The 19,834-nt window shown below is 38.0% G+C and overlaps 1 protein-coding gene across 1 annotated transcript in view; it reads right to left on the minus strand.

Moving 5' to 3' along the window:
- The window catches only part of LOC139981161 (proline dehydrogenase 1, mitochondrial-like), a 56,965-nt gene extending 45,072 nt beyond the window's left edge, over positions 1-11,893 (minus strand). Inside the window, exons 1-2 of the mRNA XM_071993353.1 lie at positions 10,957-11,893; positions 903-1,111 (exon numbers count right to left, since the gene is read on the minus strand). Coding sequence (XP_071849454.1) covers positions 903-1,111; positions 10,957-11,385 — 638 coding nt within the window. The 5' untranslated portion in view covers positions 11,386-11,893. The remainder of the gene's footprint in view (positions 1-902; positions 1,112-10,956) is intronic.
- Between the last annotated feature and the right edge of the window lie 7,941 nt (positions 11,894-19,834).

Here is a 19,834-nt window from a genome sequence, read left to right on the forward strand (position 1 = left end):
CAAAAGGGTTCTTGTACTCACAAAGGTGGATCTACATATTGCATATGAAGTTGACCTTAAATTACCTATGAGCTCCATGAGAAACTATACACTTTTTCAACACACCAAGATGACCCTATATACTACATATGAAGTTCATTCAAGGTTTAATTAATGTTTTTAATTTGGCAGATTTTTTACCTCTGGAGACCAGTGATGACTATAAACTCTATAACAAACAAAAAGGTGCTTTTAATAACTACCACACAACCAAGTATGAAAGTAATCAATCATATACTTTATGAGTTACCATGTGCAGGCTAGAAGCATCATATATATTTACCCACTAATACACCATTGCAAAGATTCCCTAAGAAATCAAATAACATATTTTGGCCTAAAATCATTTTCCACAAATGTAGACTACAAACTAAAATTGATTTAACTTTTCTATATATTATAAATTTCATAATTAGAAATTCCACATGTTCCTGTTTCTATAAAGTTACACCTGCAAAAATACTTTTTATGCTACAACTTGAATACTCTTGCATAGAGTAAATACCAAATGTTTTATCTTGACTTGACTTACTTTTGTGCCTCATTGTAAACTTTTTACAATAACAGATGCCAACACACTGTGAGAGATGGACATGGGCAATAGAAGGTGATTTCATATGTTACGATTCCTTTTGCAAACTACGAAAACTTGCTAAGATAGATAAGTACATTTAGTCTGTGCTATGATTGTCAGGGGTATCTGTTGTCTACTACAGCAGCTTAACCCTCTGATGCATAGTTAGATGAAGAAAAGGTCAAATTATCAATTATATACATGAAACTTTGAGCTTATTGGTTTTGAAAATCCCTGTAACTGTCTCAGGATCATGTACTGAACATTGTTTACATTTGAATGTACTTACTGCATCTCTGCATCCACTGCCTCACTATGGGGTAAATCCTCCTCAACACTGTAATCCAGTATTGCCCCAACTCCAAACATGTTGATCCTATTTACAATGGGCTGGATAGAAGGTTGATCTTCCCCTGCTACAAAATGCCCGTAGAAACTGGCTTTTAATACAGCTTCAAATAACTTCTGGCCAAGAATTTTCCTAGACCATGTTAGTACCTTAAAAGGAAAAAGTGATCATAGGAAAATGTTTTAACAGATTAAGTCTTGTTTAAATAAGAAAAGATGAATGTAAGACCTACTGTAGGCCTACTGTTTAGTTTATTTTAGTAAATTCCCTTGGGTTAGGAAGCCAACAGAAGCCCATTTGAAACCCTGTCCATGTGATGATTGTGGATGAACACCGGCTTATACCAAGCCTTCTTTCTTCGATGAGGGATCGGAGAGTCATGAGGCAGGTGTGTAATTGTCACACCTATGCCTGCTCCAGAGACTGCAATTTTAATTTCAAATTTCTCAAATACTTAGGAGGTGAAGGCACACAATTCCTCATCATTGCAATGCAACTATGGTGAACAAAACTGTTTGGGAACCATCGAAAGAACAGAACCAAACTGGCAAACCAGAAAAAAGAAATACAGTGAGGCAGCAATTTGGAATGGGTCAAGCTAATCTGGTTCATTCACTCTACATCATATGATTGCAGAGGTTACAGCTAGACTTTAGCAGGTCCAGTGGTTTTTTGAGGAGGTATAGGCAGAACCTATTTATTAAAAAGAAAACCATTTTTCTGACAATTCTTTTTTTTTGGACAAATATTTATATTTATATTTATAATTAATTTGTGAAAACCAAAATATTCAATCATCAAAATCCCATAGTATAGTCTTTAAAGCTTGAATATTCTCTGACAATCCATGGAGGCATACTACTGGTGATCATCTTGTCCTATGTTAACTACAGAGTGCCCTCTATAACAGCTACTGTACCTTGTGACAGTTTGCAGAGAAGGCAGAAAAAATGGCAGCATCTTGCAACTATCACCATCAAGAGCTCTATATGACAATAGTTGATGGCCATTCCTCCCATGTGAGTACTTAATTTACAAAAGAGAATGATGTTTAATAAGCAAGGAGACAATTTAATGGCAACAGCAGAAACACCAGTCTCTTTATAATTAGCTATATGGCACATCTTAGAAGAAGAAATGTGAAAAATGGAATTAGCTGCCAACAGAGCAGCTTGATTGATACCTTTTCACAGCAAAAGAGAAATCATTTGTCAAATGGTCAAATTAGGGTCGAACACCACAAAGATGCTGCTACAACCTATCAAGCACCAGACAAGGAAGTCATTTTAATTATTAATCATTTGAACCACACCTAAGGGTGTTGGTGATAAACCTGTCTCCATATCTGACACACTCCAAATGAAGTGTACAGTTACACAATATATTTCAGAAAAGAAATAGTTTTGGCTAATCAGAAGTCTCATCAGAAATACAGACAAGATGGGGGCAAAATACACTACAATTTTGGAACTGAACTTAATTACATTACTGTACAAAATCTTGTCGTAAACATTTCATGGACAGAGAGATGTCAAATTGCAGACTATGGCAAACCCGAATGAACTTTTCAGTGCCTTCTATCACAATTCAGGATGATATTTTATGTGGGTATGAAAGGGACTCCTGATAGATGTCCTATGATACATGTCCTTGTAAGATGTAACTAATTGCACTCTTAAAGTCTTAAGATTGTGATTATTCTCTAGTTTAATCTTTCAAAAGTGCAACTGAATTTGCTGTTACAAACCTTTGACCTCTACCAAACTTGTGGGAACTATTGCTATTTAGAACTGTTATTTTTCAAAGACTTCTTCCTTGTCAATTGGAGCAAAGTGTTTGATTCCTTTTTCTTTCTTTCTTCTAGAAAACTAGCTGCATTGCAGTGGCGGAGCTAGGGGTACTGGTCAGGGGGTGCGAGAATTGTCTGTAGTGGCGCTTTCGACACTATCTAAGCGGAGCGCCACCACAGGTTAGCGCCGAGCGTACAGAATTTTTTAGAGAAAAGGTACTCCCTAGATCGCCGGAAACGACCCTTTCCGGGCCTTGCCAATTTGCAGATAAACGAAGAATAAATAGCCGTTAGAGCATTTTGTCAGAAAATTACACCAAAAAAATGTGTGACAAATGTCAATAGGTAAATGAGAGCGCAGTAAAAATGTCAATAATTGCGAGTAAGTAAAAAGTGGTAAAAAGCTGAAAAGGGCGCCAGCAGTCCATTTGAGTCCATCAGGGGGGGCATCCGCCCCCCTGACTGTATGGACGCTCCGCCACTGCTGCATTGTATACAGTATATATATACCCATGTGATTTTAGCAACATGTGAGAAATATTCAATTGCTCAGTTGATAAATCTTTTGATATTGATTCTTGCAAACTGTTTGATTGGTTATTATGAAGTAATTGAGTACATGAATTTCATTTCATTGCAAGAATCTTACAAAATGTAGTAAGATTGATAAAATTGTCAATCCAATGGACATAAAATGTTGCAAAACATAAATTTCAAGTTTATGGTGGAATTTGTAGTCCTTGCTCAGTGCATTATTATAATTAGACTTGTTGCAAATAATCTTTCTCTTGTATTACTCTCATCTTGTTTTATTTAGCTTCCAAAATCCCAGTAGGGTGTGTACTCAATACTTTCTGTCTCTCACATGGATCTTTCATATTAATAAAAGATAACCAAAAAGTGTGTCCAAAAAATTAATGAACTTAGTATACTGTGCCATGTACATTATGTCAGTACATGATGCTGTGACTGTGATTGATTCAGGAGCAAATATAACTGCACATTTTATTTTTTAGCTCAATCAAATTGTCTACTTTGTCCCTTTGCAAATGCTGTTGTTGCTGATCACTAATAACAATGTTTCTAAGCTCTGTATTAATTCAGATATCCAACTGAAGGACGTTTCTTTGTGTGCATGCTACTGTCAATGTATCTATCAAGAGCGTAGGAACCGGGGGGGGGGCTGGGGGCTCCAGCCCCCAGTAAAAAATATGGGGCGGCGGAAGTATCATTCCGCCCCACGCTTCGCAAGTTAGAAAACCCCTTTTTCATTTCTCAATAAATGATAAAAATCTCATTTGGAGCACCAAATTGCATCTAAGGCCAGTTGAAAATGCAAAATTATTTACAAAATCGAGTGGGTGTTGAAGTGTGTTATATTACACCAAATTGCATCTGAGGCCACCTGGAAATGCAAAAAATTTCCAAAGGGGGGCACCCCCTCCCCTTAGACCCCCAGGCCAGCCACCAGTCTTCAGCCCCCCACTCAAAAGTACGTTCCTACGCCACTGGTTTCTGTTATACAGTATATTACACACTGTACTTTACTGATACAGCACCTGTTGATGAAGGAAACCATAGGTTTGCAGAAGGGGAGACAATCTGAGACAATCTGCTGACAAACAGGAATTTTGCATGTAAGGGATTGGCTTTTGACCAAGAGAGCATTTACAGTCACTCTCTGCCTTTTCCAATGCAGAAAGTACAGAAATGGCATACTTAATGTTAGTGGAGTAAAGGGCGAATATAAGCTCTTTATAACCCTGTGCATCAAATCAATGTTAGCATTGACTTTGTGCCTGCTTCAGATTCTCCGCTGTTGATGAACTTAGTGATTTTACAGTGACCCGTAGAACACACCAGAAGTAAATCATATTGAACCATCACTGTTTAACATTTTATATCCATAATCACTTGTCCTGCGATTCAAAAGGAAAATGCAACTACAGAAAATTGGGCATTTCTGGTGTTTTAGTTAACTTTACCTTTTAGTAAACATAACACATTATGTTTACAGTACATACTAAAGTTTATGAATGTTGCAGCTTGTCTATGACCATCCTTTTTCAACATTGAGAAGACCCAGCAATTGTAATGCTACATTAATGATCAATGAAGAGATACACTTTAATAAGACTGAGAACCACTGTATTCCACAACTTAGTGAGTTTCAGACACATTTGATAAGAGGTTATTTAATATATACTGTACATAGCATTGCAGAAAAGTCCACCAAGGTATAACTATTGTTGCCTTCAAGTTATCAGAAAGGTCCATAATCAGCCGTGTACCTAGATTTAAGTTCATCCACATTTTACTCTAATTTTAAAAGTGCATGCTTTCATAGTTTTGCACCTTTGAATAATATTAGCAAATTTAATTATACTGTAACACTGCAGAAAAGTCCATCAAGTTTTCACTATTGTTGCCATCATGTGATCAACAAGGATAGTACTCACATGTGTACTTCAAATGACCTTTGTCCTCCACAGAAAACAACAGCAGTTTGTACTGAAAAAAGGCAATCTACATACTACATATGAAGTTCATACCTGTTCACACCTGTGACCTCTGACCTCAGTCAGAACTAATTTTTTTCCCTTGTACTCTCTGAAGTGGATTCACATACCAAGTACGAGGTTAATTCAAGCTTTAAATGGTGATATATCATGTTTACAAGGTTTTGAGGCTTTGACTGAGCTATTAACCTTTTAGCAGCTTTGAGCCTTTGACCTCTTCAAAGAACAATATATAGTTTTTGTACTCACTAAGGGTAACGCGCATACAAAGTATGAGGTGTATCCAAGCTTTACCAGTAGTGTCATGGCCTTCAGACCTTAACCTCTGTTGATCTCAAATGGCCTTTGATAACTCAAAAAAATAAAATGAATAATTACCAATCTTGTATTTATTTATATGGATTTATGCAAAGCAAGCTTAAAGTAGAACGATAGTGACAGAAAAAAAATCTCTCATTTTCATATATAATGTAGTTTATATGTTACCAAGCAACATATTTTTTTAATTTTCACATAGCACACCGGAAAGTTATAAACCAGAATGAAAACATTTCATGGTTCCTTGCTGCTGTTCATTAGTTCCATTCATAGGGAAATTTCTAACAAAGCCCTAATACAACAACAGTAATTTATGCTCACAAACTTTTGTTGCCAAAGTAATGCTAAGCCCTGATATCAATTGCAACACACATCAGTGTGTGAAGACTATCTACCATTATCATCATACCAAGTTTGACGAAATTCCGACTAGTAATAGTAGCCAAGTAATTGCAATTTGGAGTATTTCACGTTTGACCCCATGACCTCATTAATATTCATGATATGAGCACCAAAATGAACAGGGTTAATCTACTTACTATGGGCCACCCACTCACCAAGTATGGTAATGATTGGTCATTCCCTTGTTGAGTTATTGTGCATACAAACTTTTCATAACGAAATAATGCTAGGCCCCCCCCCCTTATAAACATGCATGATATCAATTGCAACACACATCAGTGTATGGAGACTATCTACCAATATCATCATACCAAGTTTGACGAAATTCCAATAAATAGTAGCCAAGTTATTGCAACTTGGGAGTTTTTCACGTTTGACCCGTGACCTCATTAATATTTTTTAACTTTGACCTCGTATAACTTCGCACACAAAGGTCACACAGGGGTCAACCTATTGACATTTATGATCAGAAGGTACCTTTGACATCTGAAAATAGCATCGAAACTGTAAAAATGCCCAAAACACGAAAAGGTCACCAGAGGTCAAATTGAGGTCAAGGGTCACCCAGATGCGGGGTGACAACTGGATTACATTGAAGCAACTCCCAACCTTAACGGACAGTTCGTTCTCAAGTTATCACAAAAATACTAGTTTTTTTATCATTAATTGACCTTTGGTGACCTCGGATCACATGACCGTTAAGTTTGAAAATATTCCCCTATACCATTTGCAACTTGTCCCAAAATATCAACCGTGTCACACCTTGGAACTGAGAGTTATTGCATTAAATGTCTGAAAATTAACTTTGACCTCGTATAACTCCGCACACGAAGGTCACACGGGGGTCAACCCATTGACATTTATGATCAGAAGGTACCTTTGACATCTGAAAATAGCATCAAAACTGTAAAAATCCACAAAACATGAAAAGGTCACCAGAGGTCAAGGGTCACCCAGATGTGGGTCGACAATTGGATTACACTGAAGCAACTCCCAACTTTAACGGACAATTCGTTCTCAAGTTATCGCAAAAATACTAGTTTTTTAACATTAATTGACCTTTGGTGACCTCAGATCACATGACCGTTAAGTTTCAAAATGTTCCCCTAACCAGTTCACAACTTGTCCCAAAATATCAACCTTGTCGCACATTGGCACTGGGAGTTATTGCAGTTTTAGTATTTTGGGTTTTTGGACCATAACTGACCTTTGTGGGCACCAAAAACAATAGGGTTCATCTACTCACTATGGGCCACCCACCCACCAAGTTTGATCATGATCAGTCAATCCCTTGTTGAGTTATCGTGCATACAAGCTAAAGCGTCACACACACACACACACACGCACACACACTCACACACACACACGCCAACCTGAATACATAGGTTCCTTTGCTTTTAGCAAGGAACCAAAAAGGGAATTAAAACATTGTTTTTTCGTCTCCGTAATTTAAGAATTTGCAAACACTGCAACGACCTTGAACAGCCCTCAGGTCAGTGAATGACGTCACTGTGATGATCTTTTCTGTTGTGCACTGTTCAGTACGGAGCTGTGCATGCATTTCGTGTCAGCATAACTGTTATTTTCCGGCGTAATGTTCAAGACATAAATAGATAATGAATATCATGGTGTTTCTTGATTTCTTCACCACGTGTTTACAAGTTTTTTTTACGAAATTTGCGGCGATTTCGCAACGATTTCCCAATATCTGAATTCTGAAGAGGTAACTCGCAAGCTGACCCAAAGTAACGTAAATCTCAAGATCACGTTTTTGGCGGGTTTTATACAGAGTGATGTATGAATGTGCTCACCAGTCAAACTGGCACAATAACAATAGTGATGATAGTCTCAAACGTAGTTTAGTATAACATCCGAAAGAAAATCCAAAGTTCTAAACAAAGTAGATTCGCTTGTATGCACTAGGCCTACTGTAAAACATAAACGTTCCTTGTTCCGTGCGTCATTAAATCCAACAGAAAGGTTTCATTGAGCTTGAAATACAACCGCATTTGAACTCAATCGAGTAGTTAGTCTAGCTCGAACAATTTTCTCACTACATGCAATGCCTATTGCGTTTATTCACATGCATGCCTCGTGGTTTGGGCTTCAGGAGGAATCGTATTCTAGCCCAACTTCACGTAGGTCCGCAAACGGTACTTTCACACTGTGCAAACGTAAGTGACAGTGTGCGCTACCGTAAGTAATACTTACACGATGTTTTGTTTCGCTCGAGCATACACACATTTCCTATTCGTTTTACATTTAAAGTGGTTTGGAGGGTATGAACACATCTCTGCCCAAAAAACTCTGCCTAAGCAACGTCCATGCCCCAATTGAAATTTGCATGTGGATTCTCTCCTCACATAGTCATTAGGTTGTTCACGTCTGACATGTCTTCCAGTTCCAACATTTACTGTTACATTTATTGGGATATATATAAATAATGCGGCATAAAAGCATCAATCTTTCAAACTTTTTGTACTTTAGTGACCTTGCCACACGCAAATTTCAATTGGGCCTGAGATGGCTCTATGACCGATTATTCCGTAATTTACATTGGGGTAGTCGGCTTCACTAAAACGACAAGAAAAAGCAGGAACAATAACACCTTATTAAAATTAGACCGTTAAATGTCTCACGCAGTGTATCAAATCTCCTCTCTGGTTTAGGTTGTTTGTCGAGTCCAATATAGAGTAGGTTGCAACTAAATTTACACACTAAGTGCACACTGCTGAAGTACACTACGCCGAGCTCACTTTGTTATCATCATAATGACGTCACATGTCACTGTAGATCATGTGATCATCATATCGCTGTTTGCGAAAAGCCCAATTTTTGTTTAAAAAATCAACGAGTTTAGGAATTTTTTTTAAGCCTTTCCCAACATCGGATTGACTTGAATTTTCACATGTGTAATATGGAAACCAACTAGAATACTCTTGAATAAAATCGTATTTTTTCGTCGATGCTGAAAAATCACTATCGTTCATCTTTAACACTTGGAAGTTAGACTTTTAAAGCTGTTGACCTCAAAGTTTTCATATTTGGCCGGTGGTGACCTCAAAGACCTTTGGCCTTGCTCAATGAGGACCAGCAAAGAACAATCCACATACCAAGTTTGAGGATGATGCAAGTTACACCTGGTGAGTAATCCTGTCTACACGCCAAAGCCTCACATACCCACACATGCACCATCACAATGATTCCTTTTGCCTTCACCCTGAATCCAAAAAGTAGCAGAATAACTTAGTTTTCAAAATGATGCTCAGCCAGCCACTGCAGTCTGTCTCAAGAAAGAGAGACCATCTTTGCAGGTTGCAAGTGGCTCCATCTGCCCAAGTTTGCAGACACTACTGGCCTCAAATTAAATAGTGCTCAATTAAAAGAGGGTTCAGTACTGATCTAACATCTCGAGAAATCTCCCCGGGCAGTTGAGTGATAAGTAGAAAAACAAATATCCACTAAAGGAGAGAAAAAATATCTCATGATACCCACCAAAATTGAGATTCTTGACCTCAGCACAGAAAGCCTGAGAGTGCCATGTCAGTTTTGTTGATTAACCTGTTAGCTCTCTGTAAAGAGCTGTAAACCAGATTCTTTGGACAGTTAACCAGCTATTGGAAAAGAAGTGTGTTTGTCTCCCTCTGATTTTTCTGTGGATGCCAGGGAGGGGGTGGAGGGGATGGGGAGAGTTACAATTTTCCAACAAAAACTAAGGAGATTAGCATAAAAATAGGGACAGTTTGGTGAACTTAAATAAATTCACCAACCATTTTGGAGGAAAGGTGTTTGCATGTTTACAACTAAGCCTTTTAGTATAGCCTAACTAGTTCAAAGAAGTGTTCTTTATTGCACGTTCCTAACGCAATAAATATAGACCTGGCCCATTTCTGATCTCAATTAGCAAAAACTTTAGAAGTCAAATATCACATTCAATTTGATTTGCCTCAGGAACTGGGAGACTCCAGGTAAATGCAGTCCTGAGAGTGTGCTAAGTCTGCCTGTGAACAATGCATTTCCTAAACCCAAAGGTTTGTTTTCCAGATGAAACACTCAGCACTTCATGGCTAAAGTTGTTGTAGTGATGTTCTTGGGGTGTGTGCTATCATGTTTCGAATACGCCTGGGCCGAGTTTGGAATAGAACACATTCGTTCTTGATACCTACTATGCAGTTTACAGGCCTACAACAAGGTAAATGCAAAATTGGACCACTCACCAAAGTATACCACTAGTCCGGAAGGCATTTTGTAACACTAACGACTAGGCTATTGCACTTGTGAATTCCCTTACCCTTAACATAACCCTACAAGTATACAGTAGTAAAGGCTTCATAATTGACGCACCTTCAAATATTAACTGGCAACGATCAACGAAGCAGAGTTACATATTTCATGAGTTTGAATCCATTTCAGCTATGTGCTGATCAATTTGTGTTTGTTTTATGCTTTAAACTCCCCTCCCCCCAATTTTGCACATATTTTTGGGATTTGGAATCTTACTCCCAAAAAATAAGCAATATTGGTTATAACCACAGCATGATACCACTATCTCTGGGACCTGATCGGTCTGAGCTTAGGGGCTCAGAGCAATGAACATTCAGAGTCAATTGATGTATACTTACAAGTTACACAAAAGTTAACAGTTAGCTTATCAAGGAATGTGTCAATTTAGGGGTATGAAAGAACTTGACACTGCAGACATTTTGCGGTCAAGTTCTGCTCAATTGTACGTTGCATATACAAAGAACAATAAATATTTTGAGATCCACACATATCAAAATCACACTGTTGAGTGATGTGGATTTTTTCCTTTAAAGACATCGTTGATCATATCCTTAAGTGCGTCAATTACGAGCCCACCATGCTACTACAAGTAGTAGATGTACTAGTATTTTTAACTTAAATGATGCTTACACTTACAGTAGTTTGACTTTCAGCTATAACCAAAGTGTACTGTAACAATTACCTGTTTATTTCTCTCCACAAGGAAATCAAACTGACATAATTTGAGAACGGCAAGGGCCCTTATTACCTCAAAAGTTGTTTTACTTTTGTAGGCTTCTTTAGCATCCGAGAAAGTCAAGTCAAGCTTAGAGAGTTCAACTGTCTGCGACTGAATTGTGGTTAGAGGTGTAGGCCTAGGCCTAATGCCTTCATTGCTGGAGTTAGCATTAGGCAACGCGTAAGGTCCTACATTGGCGTTAACGGTATGGCTTTCATTTACAACAGAAACGTTCTCCGTATCTTTAGGCCTACCGATAGTCCATCTTGTAGCAACAATAGGTTTTCGCCACGCTGGTTTTGACGAAAATTTGCTAATACGATTTATATTGTATCGTGAAATACAACATGCGGTAGATCTTAGACATTTCCACTTAACACAACAGTATGCCATTTGTCCTAGAGTGTACGTAATCTCCCTTCATAACATGTAAATGCGGAGAGTGTTGTCGATACACATTCTTCTATTTCTAAGCTTATGCAACATACATCCGCTAATATGGCGTGATATGTCGAACCATGCACCGAGGAAAGCCGATTGGAAAGTCATATCCTCATTCCTACGTTTGGAGAAGTGAAATCGCAATTAATCAAAACCATGAACTGAAGATCCATTGTCTGTAAATCGCAGATACATTAATTCAATCCAATCGTTATTTGGTTCTGTTCAATCATGGAGGTAAAACAAACCTCCGTGGTTCAATGAAGATCAAAAGAGTGCCTCAATCTATGTCGAATTCGAAGTTTCGAACGAGTGTATGTTTGTGAATAAAATCTGACTTGCTACTTGACAATGCTTAGACACATACACATAACACCCGTACTGTTTGCGTGTAACTAGATAGGTTGTTAACAACGAGAATGATCTGTAAACTTTACACACTCTCGTCTCTATTTCGTAACTGACACACCTCCAACTAGCCCACTTATGTCAACTATAGGATTCACAGTCAGGTCAAGTTTGTTTACGTTACCATTTGGTTCGCGTGGTGAAATTTTGGGTTTGTGGTTCGTGCACATAGACCATGGGCCAAGTATTAAATATCGTTCTATTTCTTCATTTTCCTGACCGACCTCTGGTAACTACCCATTTTTTTGTCTGAGGGGAGATAACTAATAGAAAAACTCATAGAATAAGAATTCATAACTCGGCAAAGCCGAAAGTTGCACACTGATTGGTATTCACAATTAATGGAAATTAAGCATATCAACAGCGCCCTCTACTCAATAAAATGAAAACCATGTACAAACGTATGGGGAAAAGACAACTGCAAATTTGTGATAAATTTATTTTTGGTATATTAATTAGCAATAATAATACTAATAATTAACAATATAAGTTATTATAATGATAATAATAATAATGAATGATAATAATATTAATAATAATCATCATTACCATGCTTTATTTGCTGTTATTAACTGCCAGGATTATTCAGGCTGATTCAGAAACAGAGTTCCACCTCTAATATCAATTTCACACACTGCAAGCATAATGTCTGATCATTCTACCCCCATGATACTCCATTGTTATCTACTATTTAATTTCATATTTTACATCTTGTGTCATCTTTTTTTCACATCACACCAACTCATGAAGATTTGCATGTTTCCACGGATCGTATCGCAGAAATGTATAATACAAGCAAAGAACTAAAAAGGACTCGTCATTTCTAGTATCATACAAGCCATATCGCAACTGCTGCTACCATCGAATGTAAGATGATCTGGAGGGATCACTCCACAGTACGAAAACGTACCAACATGTTATGTGATTTAACATATTATTTAACCCTTCGAAGAGATAAGCGTTCCGTAGATAACAGAATGCCACTATAACGGGCATTTACGGTAAGTTTGACAATTATTATTTATGTTTGGATGATAACGATGTTTAGATTTACTTTCCGTCTCATAAAAACAGCCTGATCTGTGTGGACCCTGGCTATTATTTGAACATCTACTGTCAGAGTCGTATAGATTCCTTACGTCTATGGTAGGCCATACGGGAAATAATTGCTGATTACACTGTGGCGCAACTTAATTTGCAGTGCCAACTAAACAAATATGGTCTTTATTCTATTTAATGCCTGTATTAATTTTATTTTTTGCCCGGTATTAATTCTATTTAATACCGGCTTATGAAGCTGCATGGTGATTGGCTGAGAATTAATGCCGGTATTGAATAGAATTAATACCGGTATACCATTAATTCGTACGGATTTTATATCACCTCTCCTACCTCTCCTCTTCCCCTGTTCGTTTCTTTCTTTCTTCTCTTCATCCCTTGTCTACTAATCCCCTTACAACTATCTCTTTGTGTTCACCATGCTCATTAACCTGTCTGTATTCTGTGCGTGTTTTTGTCCCTTCTGTTACTACTTGTCATTTTGCATTTGAAGAAAATCCTGCTAGAATCGAAACGTCGGGCCAACTTACTTTTACACATTCTCCTACACATGCAGGCTCTCTGGTGGATAAGCAGTTTGCTAACAGTTTTATTTTATTTGGATTTTAAATCAGCAATTATTTTCCGTATGGCCTACCATAAACGTGAAGAAACGGCAAGTGCTAGGAAGGTGTGCAGGTTTCAGCCACTGATCTGTACACTAACAGTTAGTTAGTGTACAGATCAGTGGTTTCAGCCAATCACTGCCAAGCACCCCTAATCAACATGTCTGCGCCCATAGATTAAAAAAAAAAAAAACAGTGAGAAAAGCGGAGTCGAGAAGAATGCCTTCAAGTCCGACTCCGACTCCAAATGGCGAGAAGTCGATTCGGGAGCTTTTGAAAGTGATGAAGAAGTCCGAATTTCGATATAGCTTACTTAGTAGTAGTAGTAGTAGTATAGTAGTAGCAGTATAGTAGGAGTAGTAGTGGTGGTAGTGGTGGTAGTAGTGGTGGTGGTGGTAGTGGTGGTGGTGGTAGTAGTGGTGATGGTGGTGGTGATGATGATGGTGGTGGTGGTGATGGAGGTGGTAGTAGTAGTATTAGTAGTATTAGTCAAGGGCGTTGGAACCGGGGGGCTGGGGGCGCCAGCCCCCCTCCCCAGTGAAAAATGTGGAGGGGCGGAAGTATTATTCCGCCCCCCGCTTCGCAAGTCAGAAAACCCCTTTTTTCATTTCCAAATGAGAAAAAAATCTCATTTGGAGCACCAAATTGCATCTAAGGCCAGGTGAAAATGCAAAATTAATATACAAAATGGAGTGGTTGGGTTGAAGTATGTATACCCCTCCCCCAGGCCGGCCATCAGTCTTCAGCCCCCCCCCCCACTCAAAAGTACCTTCGTACGCCAATGACGGTATTAGTAGTAGTAGTGGTAGTAGTAGTAGTAAGTAGTAGTAGTAGTAGTAGTAGTAGTAGTTGTAGTAGTAGTAGTAGTAGTAGTTGTAGTAGTGGTAGTAGTACAGTGCTGCCAAGTCACCCGCTTTGGGCGGGTGTCACCCGCATTTTCGGGTCGTCTCCCGCTCACCCGCCCATCTGTCCGAATCTCCCGCATTTTCCAAAAAACTCCCGCATTTTTGAAGAATCTCCCGCATTGTAGGCCCACAGAGTTTTTCCTGTGAAAGTGTATCATTGCTAGCGTGAAATTCATTTCATCACACCAAAATGCGAATTTATCTCAGAACCGCCAGGATCGGAAATTACTCAAAGCCGATCGTGCTAAATATGCCCGGCTGAAAGCAACGTTACCTATACGATTCGTGAAAAATAATACCGTTACGACTCACGTGAACGCTACAGCGTCCGCAAAATTTCAGAGATTTTTTTTATTTCAAGATATTTTTTCCTCTGGAATGAAAAAAAATAGACACAATACATATATGGAGACAGTATAGATTCAGCTTAGATGACCCGGGAAGTGATGTTTCCGGCCATCTGAGGGGCCGTAAGATCCCAAAATTTTCTTGTACGCTTCGCGCCAACCCATGGTGGCGCTCCGCTTAGATGGTGTACGTAACCAACAGCACCAGACAATTTTCACGGGCCTAAAAAACATCTGACCTTGGCATCTCTGGTAGTAGTAGTAGTAGAAGTAGTAGTAGTAGTAGTAGTGGTGGTTGATCTCAATTTGTGTAGTCTCTTCCACTTGTTTCAGCATAGCTATACTGTAGGCTTTAAAAGTAACGTTCGTCTTTCGTCATGTTTATGACTATGGGACAACTTGAACAAACTTGGCTAGGCCTATGAACAGTTTTATGTTGTCTATGCCAACAACAGTTGGGTAAATTGGTTTCGTTAACACAACAACGTGAAGAATACTGGTTGGTAAGTCAGAATACCAATACATTTAAGATGGCAAAACATTAAACATCTCGAAAATGGTTTCTTTAAAGTATTGTCTGGTAGCCCTGAGAAGTTACCTATAAATGATAAATAACATCATGTTGTTGTTAAATATGAGAACGCCAATGTTGCATTTGACAGAGGAACGATTTTTTATTCGTGTAAGATGGATATTACAAATATTCTTTGAACAGTACATAACATGACGTCATCTACGCTAATGCAGATTGCGACATAACCCAAGCTCCATACAATTCCTACAGTAATCACAATATAAATCGCGTTTGAATTCAGATTAATTTCTTCCTTAATTTTCGGTGAAATTTCTTATAAATTATTTATGTTTTTAAAAAATTGTTAAGCCGTCATATATGTATACATCGGGATTCCATGATTTTGTGTAACACAAGATTAGTTTGAACAACAGACTCTTCGTTGTTTATACATCGCGCTGTCCAGCTCTAACGTGAAGAATGATCGCATGTAGGCTACCTTTATGATTACAATCGAACAGTTCTGCGAAGCCTATGCTTCTCGGTACTACATTCTGCTCTGACATCGACTCCGCCAAGTTTCATCTATCAGTATTCCAAACACTTTTCAAGTTTCCTTTTACTGTAAAGTTGATCCGTGACTTTTATTTCAGCGATTTAGAAGAACAGTTTATGAACTGTGGTTTGAGTGTGAGAGTGAATTACGTGCATCGCTATGTAAGTACAGTATACCAACTGGGCATGGTAGGCTATATTCGTTCGCGATGTACGTAATATATAATAGGCAATTACTTGTGCATGTAAAGGTGAGGGCTATGTATTTGCTGCTGAAATGGGAGTGCTAACTTCAAGTCGTTCGTTCTGCCTATTAGCCTGCACTACGTCAATCACGAAAGTGATGCGTTCGAACGAAAGGTGCTTTTGGTGAGAAACTAGTGAATTTGAAAACCAGATTTCTACAAGAAGAAAATGTCGAATGGGGAAAAAATTCACATGGTTAGAAAAAGAAAAAATAAGAACTTTGGGGACAATGTATCAAAATCTTCCGCCAGGCAATTCCTTTAAGTCATTTTCCTACTGGCTATAAGTCAGAATTCCCGCAATATAATTTAAGGAGTTTTGAGACAAGTTTGCTGTTGTTGCTACTAGGATTTTTTTTGGAAGATCATGAGATGCTCTTACAACCTGAGATTATCATTGTGTAAAATATCGCTTTGATTTAAGCAGTGTAATGGAGTAACTAATAGCAATATTTTTTCTTGCACCAATCTGCAGCTAAAAGACAAAATAAATAATGGGGCAAATGGCGGTAATCGGGTAGCGGTTCAAAGTAGCAGTAAGGTACTGTATAGGCATAGTATATGCCTAGTAATAAAGGATGAAATGACCTTTGACCTCCCCACAAAACAATATGGTTCTTCTACTCAATGTGGTACTCATATACAGGCGCGTAGCCAGGAATTTGCCAAGGGAGGGGCGAAACTGTAGATTCGGCATTGCAAACTATCTAAGCGGAGCGCCACCATGATTGGCGCGAAGCGTACAAGAAAATTTTGGCTGTAAATGCCTCCCAGATCGCTGGAAATGGCACTTCCCAGGCCTTGTAAGTTGCATTTTAGCATTTTCTCTTTTGAAAATACTAGCGATATCATAAAAACATTAAAAAAAAAATTAAAAAATATGCTCAAGGGGGGGGGGGCTGCCCCCTTCGCCCCCACTTGGCTACGCGCCTGCTCATATACACAAAATATTAGATTGATCCAAGCTTCCCTTCTTGAGATATCGTGTTTAACAAGCGAGGCGTCACACACACGCACACTCTCCCCCAGCATGACTGTATAGGTTACGGTTATCATCGGAACCAAAAGCTGGAGCCTATTGTTTTGTAGAGGTCAAAGTACATTTGGGGTCACTAGGGGGTCAAAATGTGAAAACCTTGTAAACGCAATATCTCAAGAAGAGAAGCTTGGACCAAACACATATTTAGTATGTAGTTGTGACACGTTCAGTACAAGAAGCATATTGTTTATTATGGATGTCAAAGGTCATTTCAAGTCACCAGACGCCAAATTGTGGAAACCTTGTCTCATAATGTACCGTATTTACCGTAAAAAGCTTATGAGCATCGGTTGAATCCGATTTTAGAAATGAGCAAATTGCATATAGCTATACTGTGTCGCTCACTGCAAACGTCGTTGCATTACAAGGTGTGCTAATTTGTACACACTGTAGGATGTTGCTATTTGAATAAACGATACAGATGTGAATCTAGGGACTAGGCCATCGGTATATAGTTGCTTACATTGTTCGCAATTGTCGAGATTCAGTGACAAATATAAACTCCAGGTTTGGATGTAGTTACGTTGGGGAAATTACCAGACGCCGTTTACGAAAATTAACTGTCGCCTATTATCGATTACTAATCTCAATGCAAATTAACTCTTAAAATGTTAACAAACTTCATGCAGCATTTATAAACATAAAGTGAATTCATCTTTCAAATCTAGAATAACAATTTATTACAGGGAATGGTTTAAGTTTACGAATTACGTAATGTGTTTTAAAGGTATTCAAAAGTAAGTTGTGTTCATATATTAATTTCTCAACCAATTAACTAAGTTTTTTAAACATTGATATCACGATGGCTTGGTTATGCACAGGCAAGCCCTACACAGTAATGTATATTGCTAGCGACCCAGGGTAGACTACTAGCAATAAACATGGGACATTCCCATCTGAAGTTTAGATATAAGAGCATTAAATTACTAGAGCTTAATAAACAACCTTTAACAAGTCGTAGGCTAACCGCTTTATTCCGAGTTTCGGGATATTAAAATTCATAAGTTAATGACTCAAGACCCTTTTAGAGTTGATCTTCAGAAAACTTATCCACAATATACGATTATCTGTCATTTTGGTAAAACATATTATGTCTAGTGTGTCACATTCTTATCAGATTAACCATGTAGCATCATTGAAACCACACTGCAGTTTTGCTGTCTGGTTGAAGTAACTACTGAAAACTACTCACAAAACTACTACAATTAGCTACCTACTTGTATTAACATGACATAGATAACCATCAAGGTGGAAAGTTTGTTAGCCATACATTAAACTGTGCTAGGATGTCAACATTATGTATTTAGGAATTCTATGACATGTCTTCATCTTTCAGCTTGACACACGATAAAGTAGAGCCTTGTTTACATGAAACCAACAGCATTTAATACAACCTGTCAGATTTCAGGGTTTTGAAAATCACTCAATCTGTTGTTATACATGACCAGTTTTCAATGGTAACTAATAAGTAGTATTAAAATAGGTATGAAAATTTTGGGATGAAATTTCACAACTTGAGAGTGATTTTAAGGATTAGCTGTATTACATTTATCCATGATTGTTTAAGTGCTCTGGAAACTCTTTGTCTTTGTTTGATGGATTTTTGTGCAAGTTGGATGCAATGCCCTCTGCAAGGTCACAACTGCAACCACAAGCTTTCCTCTGGCTACTAGAAATGTTAATCCTCTGTTTTGTTACTAGGCCCTAATTAGTTCAATCATCTGTTGGCAACATTTTCAGACATGAGAAGAAATGCATTAATTCCATCAATGGCAGTGAGCAAAATTTTGCCAAAAGTGTGCAAATACTTCACACAAAATACCCGACATCACACACATATTTTCATGCATATTGTGTTGAACTCTTTTTCTTTCATTTTACTTCTGTCAAGAGACATGTTCAAGTGCAGAAGAAGAAGAAGCTAGAGAAAGTTTCATGAGTGCAGTAGTAGCAGAAAGACAACAGTAATCACACGGTGACTCATTTGGCTTGACATTCCAAGTGTGAAAATTATAATTCTGCTAGTTTCATCAATTTTTATTTCTTTCACCAGACATGATTGCTAACAAGGAAGGCATACTGTACATACCTGAAAGGCAATGGGTTGGGAGGAGGCATAATTCTTGGTCTTGCATTGTGATATGTGAAATATTGTCCATGGATATAAAACTTTAGTATTTTACCTATTCAGACATTCTTAGATGTTTACTCATTTAGGTACTGTACAGCTCCATAGGATCAAGCAAATGATCACAATAACTTTAAAAAGGAACCCAATGTTATTATTTATTGCAAGTCAATTGAGAAAGCACTGCAGAATAACAATTGAAATGGTTGTTCATTGATGATAAAAAGGAGGGGGAGGGGCAGAAAAGTTTTGTAGGTATATTTGCTCATGTTGCCATCATAATTATCATATTTCTACCTCCTAATCATACAGTTAATCAAGAAGAAGTTTGATACTAGTGACCGTGACTAATAATTAGTAAACAATGTTAAAATAAACAAATCTTAACATAAAAACCCTATAGAAATATGCCTCTCACAAATCACAGGTGCCAAGTGTTCTGTACATTTATTGACAGTCTGTTTAGTCAAAGAAGGTTTTTTTCACAGTGAAAGGGTATTTGTTGTGGCATGGAATAGTTATCAATCAGCAGGGTTCATGTTATGCTATCTTCTGAACATTGCAGTAAATAAACTCAACCATTGTATGTCAAACAT

Source organism: Apostichopus japonicus, chromosome 15, assembly GCF_037975245.1.
Source record: "Apostichopus japonicus isolate 1M-3 chromosome 15, ASM3797524v1, whole genome shotgun sequence".
In the NCBI taxonomy this organism is placed as follows: Eukaryota; Metazoa; Echinodermata; class Holothuroidea; order Aspidochirotida; family Stichopodidae; genus Apostichopus; species Apostichopus japonicus.